This window comes from Ictalurus punctatus, chromosome 2 (genome assembly GCF_001660625.3).
Source record: "Ictalurus punctatus breed USDA103 chromosome 2, Coco_2.0, whole genome shotgun sequence".
NCBI lineage: Eukaryota > Metazoa > Chordata > Actinopteri > Siluriformes > Ictaluridae > Ictalurus > Ictalurus punctatus.
In genome coordinates this window covers 31729647-31749364 of record NC_030417.2, presented here as the reverse complement: position 1 = coordinate 31749364, position 19718 = coordinate 31729647, and the positions used below count along the sequence as shown (strand labels likewise).

Here is a 19718-nt window from a genome sequence, read left to right as displayed (position 1 = left end):
AAAAGGTACACTATTCACATGTCCAGATGAATACTAAAAGGTGTAAAAGCTATACCCTTGATGATACCACCTCAAAGACAAGGAAAAGTACAATCTGATACCTTTATTTCTGAGACTGTAAAGTTAATGCAAAGCTTTTCGTTATATATCGACCATTAATTAAAGTGTCTTTCAGAGGAAAAATACACATTTTAACAGAAAGTATGGAATTTAGAAATGGGGCGTGGCCGAATGCACGAACATCTTGCACAATCTCACGAGAAAATATGAGATTTTACCGATTATTGTTTACATTGCGAAAGATGAGAAACCGAACCGAATCGATCCGGATTTAACTGACCGTCCGGGACCAGCTTCACTTCTCAAACACGTCGTGCTTGTTTTGGGGAGATGTGCACACGGAACTTGATTTTGGGCGCAGTTTTTTATTAGTTGAGGCGGCGTTGAGCCCGGTTCGGTGCTGCTGACCCGCAGTCGGCATCGCAAAGAAACAGCCGAGAAGAGGATCGAGATTTAAATCGCTCGAAGCGGAGCCATGTTCGATGCGCTTTGACCGTCGCTCGGTGGAAATCGCTGTGTAGGCAGCATGAAATTGCTTTGTAAAAAGAAAGGAGCGTAGAGAACCTCATCAGTTGATAGACTGTTTTTAAGCAGGCCGAAAGGAAAGGTTGTCCATCTCGAGGCCTCGTGTCAGGAGGTACCACAGCCTCCGCTTGACGCTCGGAGCCGGAGCCGAGCACCACGCGCCTTGCGCCGCACACTGAGCGCTGGCGAGACTCGGGGATTCGAGGCCTTGTTCGGGAATGTCTGGCTAACCGAGGACGAGGTCTGTAGTGACAAAGAGGAGGAGAGCAGTCACAAACTAAACCAAAAAAAAAATACACATCACAAGTCGAAACCATCGACAGCTCAGGTAAAACTGGGATTCCGTGCTGTTTAGTAATTTTCCGCTGGCTGTCAAAACTTGGAAGGAATCTAATTAGCTTGTTAACTGTGCTTTTATTTAATAGCAGAAGAGTGAACAATGTCTTGATGGTGCCAAACCCCATGGGTCAGATCAGGTTAGCTTCAGCTAACACGCTAGTTAAGTGTTTAAGAAAATGTATTTTAAGTAAACATTTCTCTCTCTTTAAAAAAAGAGAGATTTTCTGAACTAGTCTTTTTTGTTTATATTTTTATTTAATGCATAAAACGTTACACGAATGCTTCTCTGAAGTAACAGTTTGTCTGCTAGCTTTAGCTATCTAGCTTGCATGGTGTTTTTAGCTAGATAACCACTTAACGTCTGCTTTGATAATGTAAAACATTTAAAGAGAGAGGGGGGATAATATAAGTGTTTTTATTAGGTTGAGTGATTCCTTGATATGCGTTTTGTATTTCACATTTCGGTTAAATGAGCTACACGTAACTTTGTTGCATCCTTAATGATTGCATAGTTCGGTAGCTAGCCTTGTGGCTTGATTGATTTAGCCTGTGGATGTTAGGTAGCTCGTTGTAGAGCTGGTTAGTTTTTGGCTGGCATCGTGGTTTGTTTGTTTTGTGTGTGTTTTTGTTTTTTCCCTCCAGCCACCTCTGGGCCCTGCTTCTGACCTAATGAAGTTATTCAGGTCTAAACTGTCCTTGTAGATCAGTGTTATAGTTTAGGACATGATGTGTTAATGCATTCTACACAGATTGAACGTGTGTGTTGTGTGAGGACGTGTCATGTGGAGTCGTGTGACTACTGATTTTCGATGCTGTAAGTCTCAGCAGGCCTGTGGGATGTTTTCATGCAAGTGGCTTAGTGAAAAAGCAATCAGAGAGACTCATCAAGTCTAGGAAAGGTCTCGAAAATGCATGCATCAGTGGCCCATGACTCAACATGTCACACAGACATTACTGTGGTATCAAACCTCCCAGCATCACTATGGCTACGTAATGAGATGCAAACCATCCCCTCTTTCTCTCTCTCTCTCTCTCTCTCTCTCTCTCTCTCTCTCTCTCTGTTTTTTTGCAGTCATGATGGAGGAACTGCACAGCTTGGATCCTCGGAGGCAGGAGCTGCTCGAGGCTCGATTCACTGGGGTCGGAGTCGCCAAGGTCTGCCATGCCAACGCACTGCTCAGATCTTTCAGATCCCCTTCCATCATTGTCCTCTTCTTTGCTTTCCCCTTTCTGTTGATGCAAATCACTTCCGTCTACAACATCTGTATGTAGTCACTTTATAAAGCAGTTACCTGATTTGATCTCTTGATGTTGTGTCCATTGATAAAAACATCAAAATCATAGCCTTAGCGAGGCCAAATTTGCCTTTGCTGGTAATTGCAAAGACCTTCAGGTTAGTGCCATGTCCATAGGATGTACATCTGGTATATCTAGTTACAAACATTGCTAATGTTAATTCTGCAGTGAACATTATAATGAACGCATCATTAGTGATACTTGAACATCTCCTGGATATAATCGATCACCAGAGACACAAAGAACTGATACTAAGTATGGAGACTGATTTGGACTGGAATTACTGTCGTGATTGTGTGTGGTGTTGAGCCCAAAGTCATCACGTCTCTTAAGTTTGCGTCACTTGGAAGCAAAAGCTTGCTGACAAGTTGTTCTATAACTCGGAGGATGTCAGAATAAGATAGTGGATGATACTCGAAATCGACGTGTACAGAAAAAAAATAGGCGAGGTGCACAACTGCATCTAAAATAAAACACCGTTCGTAAGGACTGTTTGGTATCTGTGAGAAAACCCATTGGTGTGTGTTGCTTGTTTGTCGTAAGTGTGTTTTGAGCGATTTTATGTGAAAAGTACGTATTTTGTTCTGTGACCTGATGAATCTGTGCACACACTGACAGCTTGCCCTTTTAGATATTCATTACTGAATTGTTCTGCTCCGGAATGACAACCACCATTGTATTTACCCTGAATCTTCATTAATGTGTATGTATGCGAATTAAGCCAAATCCAGATCGTCTCCCGATTGGCTGAAGTGCAGAGTACATCCTGTCTAAACTTAAACTCCAGTTAACTTTTTTTTGGACATAGGGCAAAGCGTGAAAGATTAAATAATTACACAAATTGCCAACAATTTGCACCGATCATCCTGTTCAAAAGCTTACATCACCCTGGCTGTTAATGTCTAGTGTTGCCTCCTTGAGCATCAGAGAACATTTGCACCTTTTTGTAATAGTTCTGTTTGAGTCTCTCAATAGTCCTCAGTGTGAAAAGATGGATCTAAAAATCATATAGCCGCTGTTGGAAAGGGGTCAAATATACGGAAAATGCTGGAAAAGCGAGGAATGTGTAGTACCTGGAGGATTTTTCTGAATAACAGCGGGTGGTTTAACTGCTCAGGACAAACAAGTGACTCATGAACAACTATCACAACACATAAACACAGTCGTTGATCATCCAGGTAACAACACACAGGATTAAGAATCAAGCGTGTGTAAACTTTTTGAACTGGTTCATTTGTGTAAATTCAGTTGTAGTGTTGTGGACGATCTGTTATGTGAAATAGCTTATTCAGGGCAGGACTAAATAAAAAAAAAAAACAATGCAATTTTTATCATCCCTATTTTATTTACATTTTTTTAATTAACATTTTGCAGATCCTGGAAGGCGAATCTAAATTTATGACCTCAGCTGTACCTGTTACTGTAGGTAACAATGGTGTTGGTCAGCGTTATAAAAAATAAAAAAAAATGCACATGTCTGCAACATTATATTGTGACCTGTATCACAAGATCTATATGATATCGTCATAATTCCATAAAGACAAAATTTCTAGGATTCACTTGGGATTGCTTCATTTTGTCACAGTGGGGTAGTGTTAAGTTAGTTTAAATACATATTTGGCATGTGGAAAAACCACATCTCACAATGATGATTAAACTGTGAGACGTGCAGAGGCAGCGGAAACATTTCACTAGAAACATGAGTCTCGTTCGTGATGCGCGTCAGGTGTGTCACGGCAGATTGTCCTGTCTTATTTTGATTATGAATAATGCATGTGTTTTTTTTTTTTCTTTTTTTTTTCCACTGAGGCTGAAGTGGCCTGAGAGAGAGATGAGTTATTAAAAAAAAAAAAAAAAAAGACTTCTTCTCCACCCCACCCCCATCCCGTCTTCTTTCTGTACAACCTTGAATACTGTTGGCATTGCAGTCCTCTGGCCTAATGGGATGGAAAAATGTCAGGGGGTAATGAATAGCAGCGTTCGCTTGATCTCAAGGCCGTCTTGGTGTCACAGCAGTGCCGTGCACTCGTAAACAGGATGTTCATTTCATTTCAGCCCTCATGTTTTAACATTTGAAGCTCTGTACACGTTTATGTATTTGCTGTTTCGCTTCTCTCCGTAGGGTTCTGGGCACAACGAGTCATCCAATCATAGTCTGTGTAGTGTGGGCTCTCTGAGTGACAAAGAGCTCGAGGTTAGTTACACACGCACACACACACACCAATCTGGATCATACGCATACTTTTCCTACTAAGTCCTGTGGTCGCTTAATATAGCTTCTCCCACAGCGCTGATTGGTCAGAAGGTGCTGATTTTTCTATAATAGCAGCTCTGACAGTAGTGGAGGCCACAAGACAAATCACAGGTTTATATTAAGGCATTCTTTCTGATATGTTCTTGTCGAAACCCTAATTCACAGGGACGGTTTGGCGGATGTGCCACACTAATATAAGTCCAATAATAAATGAATTTAATATATATAATACAAAAGCATTGATTTGGTGGGGCTTGTAAACATATATAATGTAAAAAATTTGGAAGGAGTCTCCAGTGTCATCGCTTCGTAACAATAGAGTCTACGGGAACTTTGCGGGTTCTCAGTAACATGACTGCATTTTTTCAAAACATGATTTTATTTCATTTATGTTTTATTAAGTGTAAAATGCGATGCACAAAGAGTGTTGCTTTTTATTAGTTATATGCAGAAACATGGTCCGGTCACAGCCCGACGCTGGTTGTTTCTTCATCAAGCTTTACATAATTACTACTAAAACATGCTGAAAGAGTTAATATGGCTAAAATACTTGCAGCTAAGAGCAGGATTAGGAGAAGTTATCGAATTTCTTAACCTTGCTTACTTTTCCCCAGTGTGAAGTGTTTTTCTTTTTGCTGTGCGAGAGGATCATCTCCTTGGGGGGATATTGTTGATGGCATGTGTACACAGTCACAGTAGAACTGTACTGATTTGTTTAGTCTTAAAGAGCCTGTTGTCTAGTCTGCAAGTTGTGAGAAAACACACTTCAAGGAGACGTCTCGACCAAGAGGAATTGCGGAATGAACTGAAGTCATAAATTCCTGTTTCATCTGTGCTCTCTCTCTCTTAAATATACACAGACACCTGAGAAGAAGCCGAATGACCAGAGAACACGTAAGAGGAAAGGAGACCCCTTTGACAGCCAAGGTAGCGGATTTTCAAATTCTTGACTGATCGCACTTTCACTTTCTCTTCTACTTTATCTCTGAAGGGTTCTCTCTCTCTCTCTCTCTCTCTCTCTCTCTCTCTCTCTCTCTCTCTCTCTCTCTCCCCCAGATGTTAGGCAGAATGTATGTGGTTGTTAGAATCAGGATAGCATAACTTAATTGTGTTTCAAGACTGAGGAATCAGCAATATATCATCTAATAGAGGTTTTGATCATTAGAATTTCTGAGAACTTTTTTTAATTTTATTTTTCATTTTATTTGTATCTCCACCCAACCCCCCACCCCCCCTAGCGAAAGCAGGAGGCCGAGGACACAAAATCAGTGATTATTTTGAGGTGAGTTCTAATAGGTTGAGTGTGTGTATATGTAATGATCCGTTTCTGAACTGAAACAGGAACGGATTATCAATATTATTTAAATGCAGTGCTCGATTTCATTTCTGGAAATCTGTACCTGATGCATCTGAATCAATTTTGCAGGTTGTTTAGTCATCATTTGTGCAAGCTTTTAAAACCTTAAAAGCCATACTTGCGTTGTGAAGCATTTTCAACAGGAAAGTGCATAATTTCTTATTGGTTATAGACAACCTCGGTATAAATTATTATTATTATTTTTATAATATATATTTATTTATTTATTTATTTATTTAGGCTGAGGGTGGCATAAGCGCACGTGCGTCCCCTCTTGATTAACGTGAGTTAATTCCCACAAGGCCACTAGGTTATAAATATGACTTAAAAGCCACAAAAAGACTTTTGGGGAATTTTGATGGCATTTTGTTCTTTTTGCAGCAGTGCTGATGAATTCCCGAATATAGTACGGGTGTTGCTAATGTTGTTATAATATTTCATGTTCTTTTTCATCATGTACATTTTAATAATGCTCGGTATGGCTCGTGATAATTAGGTTTACAGGGAAAATGCCAGCAGTATAGTACAGCCAGATAAGCAGACCTTCGGAACACTTAATGCCGAGGCCTTTTAACCTACCAAAAAAGAGGTCCTTTAATAAGATAAAAATAAAACACGGCAAAAATAAGGTTTTACCAACCTTTTTATATTGTCCTGTAGATCGGGTAGCTTGATTTTCACATGCAACACCTGAACATAGACTGCATTTTCATCTCTGTTTCTGACACGCATTTTAAAGCCCACTTAATCAAACGCCAAACACATCTACCTTCCTGCTTTAGGATGCTGTTTGGTCTGACGAGCAAATAGCATAGTGACACACTGTAGTCTACTTATTATGGACTCTAAGCTGACTTCTGCTTTTGAGTGAGAATTAGCTTGAAAAGAAAAAGGTGTTTGTGAACTTGAACATAAAATAAACATGTTGTGTAGAAATGTGTAGAAAAAGACCTACACAGTCTGTGACAAATGCCCTTGAGAATTAAATATGTTTTGACAGTCTGAACAGCAAGCTCGAGGCAGTGACTGTGCATTAGACTGAGAACTGCTACACAATGTTCGAGAGTATTTCAGGATGAGACCAGTAAGACAGCTGCACCTAGGTTGCATTTGCAAGTGATCCAGCAATCCTTTGTAGTAGCAAAAAAAGATGGCTGCTAGGGAGAACACCAGCATCCTGTAAACAACAACATATGGCATCACCCCTCAAGTGAATACTGATGCATTGCAGATCAAAACGCACAATGATACGATGAGGGCTGTTTTTTGTTAACCGCACAGATTTATTTACTAATCTTTCACTCTTTACTCTAACCGTTCTCTCTCTCTCTCTCTCTCTCTATGTCCAGTTTGCGGGGGGTAGTGGTACTGGCACTAGTCCGGCACGTGGCATTCCTCCTGTGGTGCGCTCCTCCCCGCAGCACTCTCTCTCCAACCCTCCTGCTGCAGTGAGTCTTGTGCTCTCACGCTCTCCTTCCTTCATTTCTCGCTCTTTTTATTAATTTTTTTTATTTAATTTTTTTCTGCACTCCTGTTGTCACTCCATCAGGTTTGTCTGCTGCATCGGCTGCATTCCTGGTCATTTCACTCAGCTGTCGGATCAAATATTTGATTAGAATTAATCCAGTGATGGTGCAGCTTGTTTTTATGTACCATGGAATGGTGTTCATAATCATTTAATTCAGTGAAGGAAGGCCGGTATGAAGGTTTTATGCTTTGTGATTGACAGGTGCAGCAAGGAAGTCCGTCCTCTATCAATTCCAATACAGACCACTCCCACTCATCGTGCGCCCTCAAACCAGCTTTCACGCACACGCAGCAGCACCGGGCAACACAGGTACCATAGATTCATACAATTGCACGTCATGATGCGCATTATAAATAAAGATGATGATGATGATGCAATACATGCTAGGGGGCACTTTTGAACGGTTTTGTTCTTCCTCAGTCGGACATGACTCTGGAGAAGCTGGCTGCGCTGGAGAGCAGTAAGAGTTCAGACCTCGAGAAAAAAGAGGGACGCATCGATGATTTGCTCAGGGTAAGCATTGTAGAAACAGCACACGGCTTCATATCCCCAGGCATAGGAATATGAGGTTAGTTCAGCCTTTACATATGCTGCTGAGATGCTAAAATAAGTTCCCCCCATTTAGAAAATTCAAGTCCAAAATACAGACTGCTTTCCAGCAAACTCCAGGGTGGTTGAATAATTTCAGTGCTGTACTGAGCAGGCATCTCTGGGATTTTATATGCGACTATACACTTTCATTACTGAGAGTCCATGAGAAGAAAATAAGTTGGAGTAAAAGATGCAGTCTTGCATCTTTTCCATAAATATATTGATTTAATATTATATTGACCGTTACAGTCGATTCAAAGCCCAGAAGTCTGTAGTCTTGTGCTAATTCATAGCCATTCATAGGAGACATGTATGTATTTCATTATACATGTAGTCTTGAGGAGCTAATGTCCTGCTGCTGTAGACCTACTCGGACTGGGTATGATTTTCAGAAAAGCACATCTAAACATTCCAACATTCATGGCTCATTTTAAAGGTAAATTCAGAGCCAATCAGGCCTTCCGTGACGTGTCTGTTCCTGTGTTTCACTCGATCTGGACTTTTGGGTTATCTTTCAAACCCGATCTGTACTTTTGGGCTATCTTTCCTTAATTGTTCCTGTACATACAGTTGCAATCAAAATGATTCAATTCCCATATGCAAATCAGGTTTATTGTCAAATAAAATCAAACAAAAGCAATTGAAATAGTTCAACACAACGAATGCTTCAAGTGGTTTCCCCAAATTCAACTGAAAAATGCAACTTATAATGACTTCTCCAGTCTCAAAATTATTCAACTACCTGAATAGAATCCATCACAACAGCACAAATATGCAAAACAGGTGTTGTCTCAAGCATACCTGATGCAACTAATCAAGCGCTTCATTAGTTGCACCAGGTGTGCTTGAGCGGAAACACATGAAATACCTGAACTGGCTAGGGGTAATGCCCTTTTTTGCCTAGAATTTCCAGAAATGTATTCTTGGCATTTTCTCAACCAGGTTCTTGACGAATCCCCCTGAGTTGTTTTTTTAAACAGTATTAAAGGAGTTCCCACCTATGCTGGACACTTATTGGCTGCTTTTGAGAATATAAGTAAACTATTACGTTTTATTATTTTTTTTGTAAATAATGTTTGTTTTTTAATGAAGCAAATGAATATGTTGGCACAATTATATTTTATATTTATATTCTACAACACAGATTTCGAACATTTAATCCTACACCTTCAGATCAAAAGGTTTTTAAGATCGTGAAAAATATTTCAGTCAAGTATCTCCAAAGTTTTGACTGGTTGTGTGTGTTTGTGTTTCAGGTGAATTGTGACCTGCGCAGACAGATCGATGAGCAGCAGAGAATGTTGGAGCGCTGTAAGGAACGCCTCAACAAATGTGTGACTATGAGCAAGAAGCTGCTCATTGAGAAGGTATGCACTCCTTGCTCCTGCGTGTGCGGGTAAAGTTAATATAACGTGAATCATGTGTTAAGTGAGCGGATGTGTGTTCAGTCGAAGCAGGAGAAGATGGCGTGCAGGGACAAGAGCATGCAGGACCGTCTCCGACTGGGCCATTTCACTACAGTGCGACACGGTGCATCCTTTACAGAGCAATGGACCGATGGATATGCCTTTCAGAATTTAATCAAGTAAGCCCTAGAGCAGTGAGAAGTAGTGATCCATATTTTCAGGTTCATAACTCAGGAACTGATTCATGATCAGAAATGAAATGTGTCTCATTAGATTAAAATATAGGACATAATCTCCAAGTATTTGAGAGTCGAGAGACCAATATAATTAGGGACATAATTATAATATAATATAATTAAGCAACAGCTGCTAATAGAATGGCATCTGCATTATGTTTTATTTTTTATACGACGTTGTAATTGCATCAGTACATGATAGTACCATTAGTCTGGTTGATATGTTTTAAATTTAAGCTAATTTAAATTTTTTCCCTGTCATTCCTCGTTATTACACACTTCATTTATGGACTTTATTGTTTGGGTTTCTTTATGTGTGAATTTCTTGAGTTGAAGCCAAAGTCTGGTGAAAATTTCACGTGAATAGTCTCAATGGAAATATATCTACGGAAAAGGTTTTTGACGCGTTCAGTACTTATTTCCCCCACTGTATATAGGAGATTAAATAAGTTCATTTTTGTCTCGCAATAATTTGTGCCCCCCCCCCCCCATGGAATGCACCACCATTGATTATTGGATTTCCAAAACATTTAATTCTAACTGTTTAAAAACACACAATTTCTACTGAAAGAACGATCAGATACATTTATGCATGTGCATTTATTTTAGGAGTTGCCTTTTTGGATCATCAAACAGGGCATTACTAACTAAAATTTGCACTTATGATGACTCCTATGAGTAGCCTCAGATAAGACATGGCGCATGTGGCCCACATTTCAAAGCCTGGATGTTCCCAGGATTGAGCATTGAGCACTGCAGTATTTTTTTTTTTTTTTAAATAACTTTGTTAGTTGAGTTTCTATTTTTCACTTTGTGTGTAGGCAGCAGGAGCGGGTGAACTCACAGAGAGAGGACATCGAAAGACAGAGGAAGCTCCTGGCGAAGAAGAAGCCACCCAACGCAGCCCAGACTCCGCCACCCAACCTAGAACCCAATAAACGCAAGAACAAGAGCAATGGAGCAGAGAACGAGATGTGAGTACAGAGAAAGCCAGAGGGAACAAAGCTCTACCTGCCAGCTGCATTATTGATCCATTTCTTTTTAAATGTTTTACATTATTGTTTCCTGTGCTATAAATCTACTGATAGGTTATCACTAGCAGAATATCACGAGCAAGAAGAGATTTTCAAATTGAGACTTGGTCACTTAAAGAAGGTAAAGAGCACGCCAGAGTCAACCAGATGTTTGCTATTCTCTATTTTATCATGCTTAATCTTTTGTAACAGACTTGGCATTCTGCGTTTAGTGTGTTTTTATTATGACAATCTGTGTTTCGCCTAAAAAACTGTGTGCGCTGCGTAGGAGGAAGCCGAGATCCAAGTTGAATTGGAGAGGCTGGAACGAGTGCGTAATCTTCACATCCGAGAGCTTAAGAGAATACACAATGAAGATAACTCCCAGTACGTCTCCTCCTCCTCCTCCTCTTCCTCTGCTGTTTTACTGTTTCAGGCTTCGGTTTGATAACGTTCCACTGTTTACTTGAAACTTGCTTATAATGGATGTCTAAGAGCTGTCGTGGAATCCTGTCAAACATTTTAAAATGCGTGACAAGTTACAAGTGAATGTAAAAACCACAGCAGTTACTCCCAAACAATAAAGTCTAAAGCTGCTAATTAGTTTAATCCAACTTTTCAACACCGGAGCAATAGAAATCAGTCCAGGTACTTACAGTTGCCCTGATGTTTTTATTGTCCATGCGCCGTCAGATCCTCAAAACTATATTTGTAATGGCAAATCAGATCTTCATTTAGAAGGGCATTTGGGGAAAAATGAATTCAAAAATTCACTTTAGTGTTTGTCCCTCCCAACAACTGGCCTTAAACATCTGTTATAAGTGAGTTATGAGTAAACGGGTTTTATTTTATTTTCTCAGTCCAGGGAAGAATGTCCGAAATCTTTTTTCTGCTAATCACTCATTTGCTACAGATATGGTAGATGAACAGGTGTTGTGGGGAAAATGCTGAAACATTCCTTTAACATCACTATTTGGTTTGTTTGCGTTTGTCAGGTTCAAAGATCACCCCACGCTGAATGACCGTTACCTGCTCCTGCACCTGCTGGGCCGAGGTGGCTTTAGTGAAGTTTACAAGGTAGGAGAGCACTGATGTCATTACATTGCATTACTTTACATTATCTACCACTTTTTTAGCCTAGTCACTTACATTGGGCTGGGCAGCACACTGGAGCGTCTACTTGCCTGGTAGGCTAGCTAATGCATTTCATTTGTTCACCACTCATACAATATTTAAAAGTGCACTTAATTTTTCAAGTGTACAAATTGTGTCTCTACATTGAAGGTTCATTATAATAGCACATTATTTCCTCAATTGTAAGTCGCTTTGGAGAGGGTTTGTACAAGGTGCTTGAATTTGGCTTTTTGAAATTTAAGTACCAGAAAACCTTGAAAATAGCCATATTTTATCAAGTGGTGCTTAAAAAGTGCTTGAATTTATTTATAAAAAAAAAAAAAAAAGTGTCAGTAAATACGAAATTGCTAACAAACTTTAAAGTGTTTATTTTTGATAGAACACGAATAGAACGAATACAATCCTTTCACCCAATATGACTCCCTGCTGCAACCCCTCCCCCTCATCCTCCTCACACTATTCACTCACTCATTGTGACGGAGACAGCTCTGGTCCACTTTTCAGACCCATTTAGCACATTTTTGTTTTTTCTTTCTTTAAATAAAAAAGCACCTAGCGAGGAAATCTATCGACTTTTTGGGCAAACCTTGGCAACTTCCTGTAGAAGAGAGTGGCCAGTACTGCCCCGCGAGGTCCTGCTTTCCACCCATAGGTACACCTGTCTTCGCCGCTACTCAGAGTGGAGCAGCACATTCTTTCGCTTCTAATTTGTGTGATCATTTTACGTGTGAATATAGCCGAAATCTCTGCGCATTCGCACCCGTTGTCTTAAAATTGTGTGTGTGGTGATTTTGTCAGACGACGTCACGGTTATACATCGGGATTTCAGCAGTGCAGAGCAGCAGCTTGGAAGTGACTGCTGGTGAACATGTAGTCTCTTAATGCGCCATGTTTCAGTCAATGTTTCATCCTCGTTCTGTTGTCCGACAACACAAATTATGTAAATGATAACCGCTTTATTGGGAACTTATCTGTATTAAAATACAGCATGTGAGCACGCAGAGTATTGAATGAATACGTAATGAATATGCTAATTAGCGTATGACGTCAGCTAGCAACATTTAGCGACTTTCCACTGAAAGTTGTTGGCAACAGTGCTCTCCACCTGGAGTATACTGACGTTATGGTGAAGATGAAGCAATGCCTGGGAAATGCTCATTTAATCCAGCTTGGCTGGAAATGGAGCCATATACAAATGTGTATTAATAATAATAATAATAATAATAATAATAATGACATATTTTATTTATTTTTATTATAATTTTTTTTTTAATATATAAATGTTTGAATGACCTCTCTTTTTAGGAGAGGAGGTGGGAGGGCATGGTGACTTGGGTTATTACCTTTGCCTCACTCGGCCAGGGTTGGCGGTTCAATTCCCACGGCTACCCTTTGTGTGTGGAGCTTGCTTGTTCTTCCCGTGCTTTGGGGGTTTCCTCCAAAGTCCAAAGGCATGTGCTGATTGGCATCTCTAAATTGTCAGTAGTGTGTGTGTGTGCGTGCGTGTGCCCTGCGATGGGTTGGCACCCTGGGTAGGTGTCCCCTGGGATAGGCTCCCCGCAACCCTGTGTAGGATAAGCGGTACAGAGAATGGATGAACACCTCTTCTATAGTCCTTGAAAACAAATAAAAGTGCTTAAAAAGTCCTTGGAAGTCCTGGAATTTCATTCTGAAGAATCTGTACGAACCCTGTTTGAATGAAAGTGTCTGCAAAATGAATAAATGTTAGTGTAGATTATGTATTGGAGTGTACTCTTTTTCTTTTTAATTTCTGCCCTCCTCCTCTAGGCATTTGACTTGACAGAACAGCGGTACGTGGCTGTGAAAATTCATCAGCTCAATAAGAACTGGAGAGATGAGAAGAAGGAAAACTACCACAAGTAGGACATTTATGATCATTTCACCCTCTGTGATGCTTTTTGTTTAGTAAAAACTAGATCTTTGTGTCAGAGGGACACTTATAACTAAATGTAGTTCATCAGATAAGACTTGTTGAGTGTCAGAAGTTTTGCTCTAGAGCGATGTTCCTCAGTCTGGACCAGGAGTATCCCTGGCCCTCCACATATTGGTGTTTTCCCTCCTCCCCAATTCAGCTAATTACCAAGACGACACTAAGTTGAGCTGGGTGAGTTAGAGGAGGAAAAACAGCTCAAATGTGCTGGGTAGGAGTAATGCAAGGCCAGGATTGAGAAACACTGCGCTGGCCTTCAGTGCAAATTGTTTTTGATTAATTATTAATGGTCTTGCATGGATGATGCAGTCTTTTCATAATCACCAAAATTATGAGATGAAATGGAAATACTGGATGAAAACTACACCGCAATGCAAAACTGTCCTATAACTAGGCTGTTAGCAAACTTGTGGTTTCTTTGCAGTTAAACACATCATATGGAGGTGCATAAATGACACTCTTATTTTTGTATGATGCAAGCTGAGAACTCCTAGCTTCTTACTGCTTTTTTTCTTTGAGGGTGCAAGCTCCGTGTACTACACCAGAGACATTACCCAGAGTGGAAAAGACTTGTACCTCCACAGACTCACTTTATATGATTGCAGTTAAGCCATATTGCTTCTAGAGAAGCAAACTGAAAATGATTATTACTACTGCAGGTTGTAGCTATGTGACGTGCCTTTTGTTAACGATATGGCGCGTCTATAAATAATAGTTATTAGCCCTGGCAGTATGCTTTCCTTACTTGTCAGGTACATTAGCAAAAATGTCTCACTTCTGACACTAAACATGTTTTCGCTGATGAATTTGTGAAATGGGAAAATTGTGTACATTTTTTTTTTCCTATTCCTTTGAATCTATGAGAAGTTAAAGTCCCTGTGAAGTGCCTTGAAAAGTGCAGCGTTATTCGATGTGTTGACATAATTTCCCCTGAAACAGGAAGTCATGGCAGCACATGCCCCCATTTTTAAAAAAAAAATGGCCTGTAGTGTTTAACTTACCTCACAGCTTGGGCTAAGTAATACTTCACAGTTAGTAACATGGATTTTTTATAATATTGGGAGCGGGACACTTCTGATTCTAGAGAGCGTTTGATTGGACAGTAAATCTAATGAGATGCTGAAGTGCTGAATGATGTCATCAATATGTCATCAATAGTTCTGGAGCACACTAGCTTATAGATAGCCTTAAGTCTAACATATTCATACTAAAAGCCACAAAACATCAATATTGACTTCATGTGGACTTAAAATATTGATGTCTATGATTGGCTTGTCTGACATGTGATATCATGGGTTAAGAAACGTGCAAAAACTGTTTGAGGTTTTTAAGGCACAAGGACTCAATGCCTGTTGTATGCTTTGTTTCAGACATGCCTGCCGAGAGTATCGCATCCATAAGGAACTGGATCATCCCAGAATAGTCAAACTCTACGACTACTTCTCTCTGGACACCGACTCGTAAGAGACACGTTAACTGCCTACACGTACACTGTATGTACACACACAGTGCATCCGGAATTTTGAGAATATTTTGAGAAATTTTCCCACATTTTGTTATGTTACAGCCTTATTCCAAAATGGATTAAATTAATTACTTTCCTCAAAATTCTACAAACAATACCCCATTATAACAACATGAAAGAAGTTTGTTTGAAATCTTTGCAAATTTATTGAAAATAAAAAACAAAAAAAAATCACATGTACATAAGTATTCACAGCCTTGGCCATGACGCTCAAAATTGAGCTCAGGTGCATCCTGTTTCCACTGATCATCCTTGAGATGTTTCTACAACTTGATTGGAGTCCACCTGTGGTAAATTCAGTTGATTGGACATGATTTGGAAAGGCACACACCTGTCTAAATTCGGTCCCACAGTTAGCAATGCATGTTCCTAGCACAAACCAATCATAAGGAATTTAATCCATTTTGGTATAAGGCTGTAACATAACAAAATGTGGAAAAAGTGACGTGCTGTGAATACTTTCCGGATGCACTGTAGACCATACTGGTTGTGACTGCAAGAATGGATTTAAAATGCATGCAGTAAAATGACACTTCCATTACTATGAGCATCACAAATAAAGCTGTTTCTATTGGAAGAGAAAAAAATGATTGTGTGTTATTTGTGTGTTTGTGTAGGTTCTGCACAGTACTAGAGTATTGTGAAGGCAACGATCTGGATTTCTATCTGAAACAACACAAGCTAATGTCTGAGAAAGAGGGCCGGTCCATCATTATGCAGGTTGTCAACGCCCTGAAATACCTGAACGAGATCCGCCCACCAATTATCCATTATGATCTTAAACCAGGTAAGACTAAATAAACACTACAGTTACACTTTAAAACCTTAAACTAGGTGACAACAGGGAGTCCTATTGATGAGGTTAAAATAATTATCATCAACTAGGTCCTGGAACATTACCATGGACATAAGAGAAAATACTGTACATGCTTCACTATTCAGGATGTTGGTGCCTTGTTTGAGCATCCGGTCACAGACCCATCTTTTGTAGTTTCGACAGATGAACAGTATATATGCACATCTGTCTGATTGAGTGGGCGATGATAAGATGGCGTGATGCAGACACGAAATGGAGTTCCTGTCCTCAACCCAAAGCATTTCCTGAAGCGCCTTGCTTGTCATACCTTTTGCTCGTATGACAAGTACATGTCATACTTTTTTTTATCCGTTTATAGTTACGTGTTGTGGCATGTTCACAAAACAAGTTAGTTCCTGTCGACACTTATAGAAGCTATAAATAGTTGTTCTCTTACCAAACAAATAAAACAGCTTGCCATGTTTGAAATAAACCGGAACATGCAAAGTTCTCTGCAAACCTGTATGATATTTAGTCTTAGATCATGTGGAGTTTAAATACGTATATAAACATGTGATTTGAATGATAGGTGGCACTATTGTCAGAGCTACTGTTATAGAAAATTAGCCCACGCCATTTGACCAATCAGGTTCAAGATTATAGACTTGTTTTTTTCTGTTATCAAAGTAATTTATTTAGGTTATAATTTTAATAAGGGGTAGTTGGTTGTAGTTTGCTTTAACATGGATGTTGGCGGATGTGAATCATTCTTAAACAACATTCCATGTTCAACAGCTGTCATGTATCCAAATCATGGTATTTGTCCTTGAAAACCTTTTTTTGTTGCTCCAGTTGTAACTTCGTCAGTAAAATTGAACTAACAGAGCCAGGTGTGTATGAATTAAACTGTAAAAAGGCAATTATAAGGTGTCAATCCATTGATGGCAACAGAACACACATCGCTGATGTCTTAATGGTTTCCTACAGGGAAACAGACTCCCTTAAAATGGAGTCCACTATCTCTATAGCTAAAGAAACGGTTTATTGTTTTGGAAGACTTGTCATAAACAATCACCATGCTTCTAACTGGCTGACCTTTTGACCTGATTCTTGTGGTTGCATCCAGGTAACATCCTGCTGGTGAACGGCACAGCATGCGGGGAGATAAAAATAACAGACTTTGGTTTGTCTAAGATCATGGACGACGACAACTACGGTGTAGATGGCATGGAGCTTACATCGCAAGGAGCTGGGACTTACTGGTATGCTTGTGTGTTAGCTTGTGCCACCAACACTAATTTGTTCAGTGCATAATTAAGTACGATTGCTTATAGATCAGCATCGATTGTGAATTTCTGCTTCCTACACACTATTTTAGTTAAGATCACATTGAGGGGATTATTATTTTTTTAATTCCCTGTCCTACTTGTAGGTACCTGCCCCCAGAATGCTTTGTGGTAGGGAAAGAGCCACCCAAGATCTCTAATAAAGTGGATGTGTGGTCAGTTGGTGTGATCTTCTACCAGTGCCTCTATGGGAAAAAGGTAACAGGAAATTGACAACAGATTGATTTTTCTTTTTGACAGAATCAGCATTTTTGGTGAAGAATTGGTGTCTTTGTGCGCTAGCCTTTTTTCTTAGCCCTAATATATCATGCCTCTGTTAATTTAAGTTTTGTTTTTGACATTTTAAAAGGCAGTAACAAATTGCAAAATGAACTTTTTTCTTCCCCAAAAAGCTCACTACAGTTTACTTTTGTATTAGTGTAGTCTGGGCTTTTCCAGATCCATTGCATCCTCATGTAGTCAGTCCATACAGGATTTCACTGAGGGTTTTTTTTTGTGATTGTTGTTACTGGATTTTTGCTGTGGAATTTTCAGAATTTGACATGCAAAGTGCTGAGTGTTTGGGTTTGGTAGTTTGCGGGTTTTTTGTTTTTGTTTTTTTCTTTTTCCTTTTTCTTCTTCTCTCCCGGTAATCAAGTTGGTGTCACAAATGACAACTCTTTGGATTGCTTTGGAATTAGAGGGGGAGGAAAAAGTTGAAGGAACGCCGTAGCCAATTTACATGTGCTAGTAATATGATCATTACCAAATTGAAGCCATGGGGGGGTCATAGTGCCACCTGAAATAATGTTCAAGATTTTATCCCAGTAATCATGTTTGTTCCCCTCTCTATCCTAGCCGTTTGGTCATAATCAGTCGCAGCAAGATATCCTACAGGAGAACACTATACTCAAAGCCACAGAGGTGCAGTTCCCTCCCAAACCTGGAGTTTCACCTGAGGCTAAGGTACAAGTCTCGTTCTCTCCTTTTTATTTTTGTTGTGCCTTTTTAAAAAAAAAAAAAAAAAAAAAACAACCTCCAATCACTAATAAATGATGTGATTTTATGAATTTCTTATTATTCTTATTATAGACAGTTTAGTTTAATTTTTGATTTATTTATTTATTTATTCATTTATTCATTTATTTATTTTCTTTTACATCCATGCACACCATTGCAGGCCTTCATTCGTCGGTGTTTGGTGTACCGCAAGGAGGACCGTATTGATGTCCATCAGCTGGCCAGCGACCCCTTCCTGCTCCCTCACATCCGCAAATCCGTTGCCACCACGGGCAACTCCAGCACGGCCGTCGCCTCCACCTCCAGCTCATCCAATAGCAGCGCCTCAAACTGAGAGCCCCGCCCATCCATACCTGTCTGATCGGAGCAGAGAGAGCCGGGCTTTGTATTTGCCGTACTCGGTTCTGCAGCGCCCAAAGTGGAAGTGGAGGATCTGCCTCCAAGTATACAGAGAAGGAAAGAGAGAGCAGAAGGAACGGGAAAAGAGGGAAGGATGGAACACTGGAGCAATGTTCATCCCTCTGTACCCCTCTTCCTCTCCCCATTACTGCAAAGCTTGTGTGGGGTGGGGAGGTTTTTTAAAAAAAAAAAAAAAAAAGAAGGCATCCTTTAATGTAAGAGAAAGAAAGAGAGAGAATTCCTGAGCCCATGTCATGCTGAAAATAATAATGGATTGAACGGGGGACAGAACTGCAAGGGCTTGGACAGATAAAACGGACTGATGCGTACCCTTCACCCCACAACACAAACATGCACACATGCAGGCATATTCATAAAAAGTATCTTCAGTTTCTTTGAAGGCAAATAGCTAATGATGTGGGAGAACCCCCTCACTCCTACTACGGTGTCTTCTGTGTAAGATATTGCAAATGAGTTTCTTCTCCTTCCCAGTGCCCACTTCCTGCTGTACACCTTCCGTCTAGGGAATTTTGCTAGTGAGCTTACATCAGTATCAGTAGCCCACATTTCACTCAACCATATCAAAACCACCATCGTTCAAACAAAAAGCAGTGCTAAAATGAAAACAGGTTGGGTTTTTTTTGTTTGTTTGTTTTTGTTTTGTTTTGTTTTTGCTGTTTTGGAATTTTAATGAAGTCTTACAGCGCCTTTTGTGTTTTAATTTTTTTTTTGGTTGGGCTTGGGGTGAGAGCTAGTGTTGGTCAATTTCACTTTCTTCCACCCCCCCCCACCCCCCACCCCCTTCTTCTCTGTGACCAAAGCCAAGCTCTGCCAGCAGGTGGTGCTGTTTAACTTGAGATTTTGTTTTCCAATTATAATTTTTAAATGGTTTTGATGCAAAGACCTTTTTTTTTTTTTTTTTTTTTTTTTTTTTTTTTTTTTTTTTTTTTTATTAAAGAAAAG

The 19718-nt window shown here is 39.8% G+C and overlaps 1 protein-coding gene across 1 annotated transcript in view; it reads left to right on the top strand.

The window, feature by feature from the left end:
• The first annotated feature begins 771 nt into the window (after window positions 1-771).
• Window positions 772-19718, top strand: part of tlk2 (tousled-like kinase 2) — a 19295-nt gene continuing 348 nt past the window's right edge. The window contains exons 1-21 of the mRNA XM_017493766.3: window positions 772-913; window positions 1997-2079; window positions 4343-4414; window positions 5335-5401; window positions 5713-5756; window positions 7181-7279; window positions 7561-7668; window positions 7780-7872; window positions 9207-9317; window positions 9399-9535; window positions 10414-10566; window positions 10681-10747; window positions 10895-10992; window positions 11601-11682; window positions 13528-13619; window positions 15061-15150; window positions 15833-16002; window positions 17138-17273; window positions 17444-17555; window positions 18195-18302; window positions 18517-19718. The exon at window positions 18517-19718 is cut by the window's right edge and continues 348 nt beyond it. Of these exons, the coding sequence (XP_017349255.1) occupies window positions 1999-2079; window positions 4343-4414; window positions 5335-5401; window positions 5713-5756; window positions 7181-7279; window positions 7561-7668; window positions 7780-7872; window positions 9207-9317; window positions 9399-9535; window positions 10414-10566; window positions 10681-10747; window positions 10895-10992; window positions 11601-11682; window positions 13528-13619; window positions 15061-15150; window positions 15833-16002; window positions 17138-17273; window positions 17444-17555; window positions 18195-18302; window positions 18517-18690 (2094 nt within the window). The 5' untranslated portion in view covers window positions 772-913; window positions 1997-1998 and the 3' untranslated portion in view covers window positions 18691-19718. The remainder of the gene's footprint in view (window positions 914-1996; window positions 2080-4342; window positions 4415-5334; window positions 5402-5712; window positions 5757-7180; window positions 7280-7560; window positions 7669-7779; window positions 7873-9206; window positions 9318-9398; window positions 9536-10413; window positions 10567-10680; window positions 10748-10894; window positions 10993-11600; window positions 11683-13527; window positions 13620-15060; window positions 15151-15832; window positions 16003-17137; window positions 17274-17443; window positions 17556-18194; window positions 18303-18516) is intronic.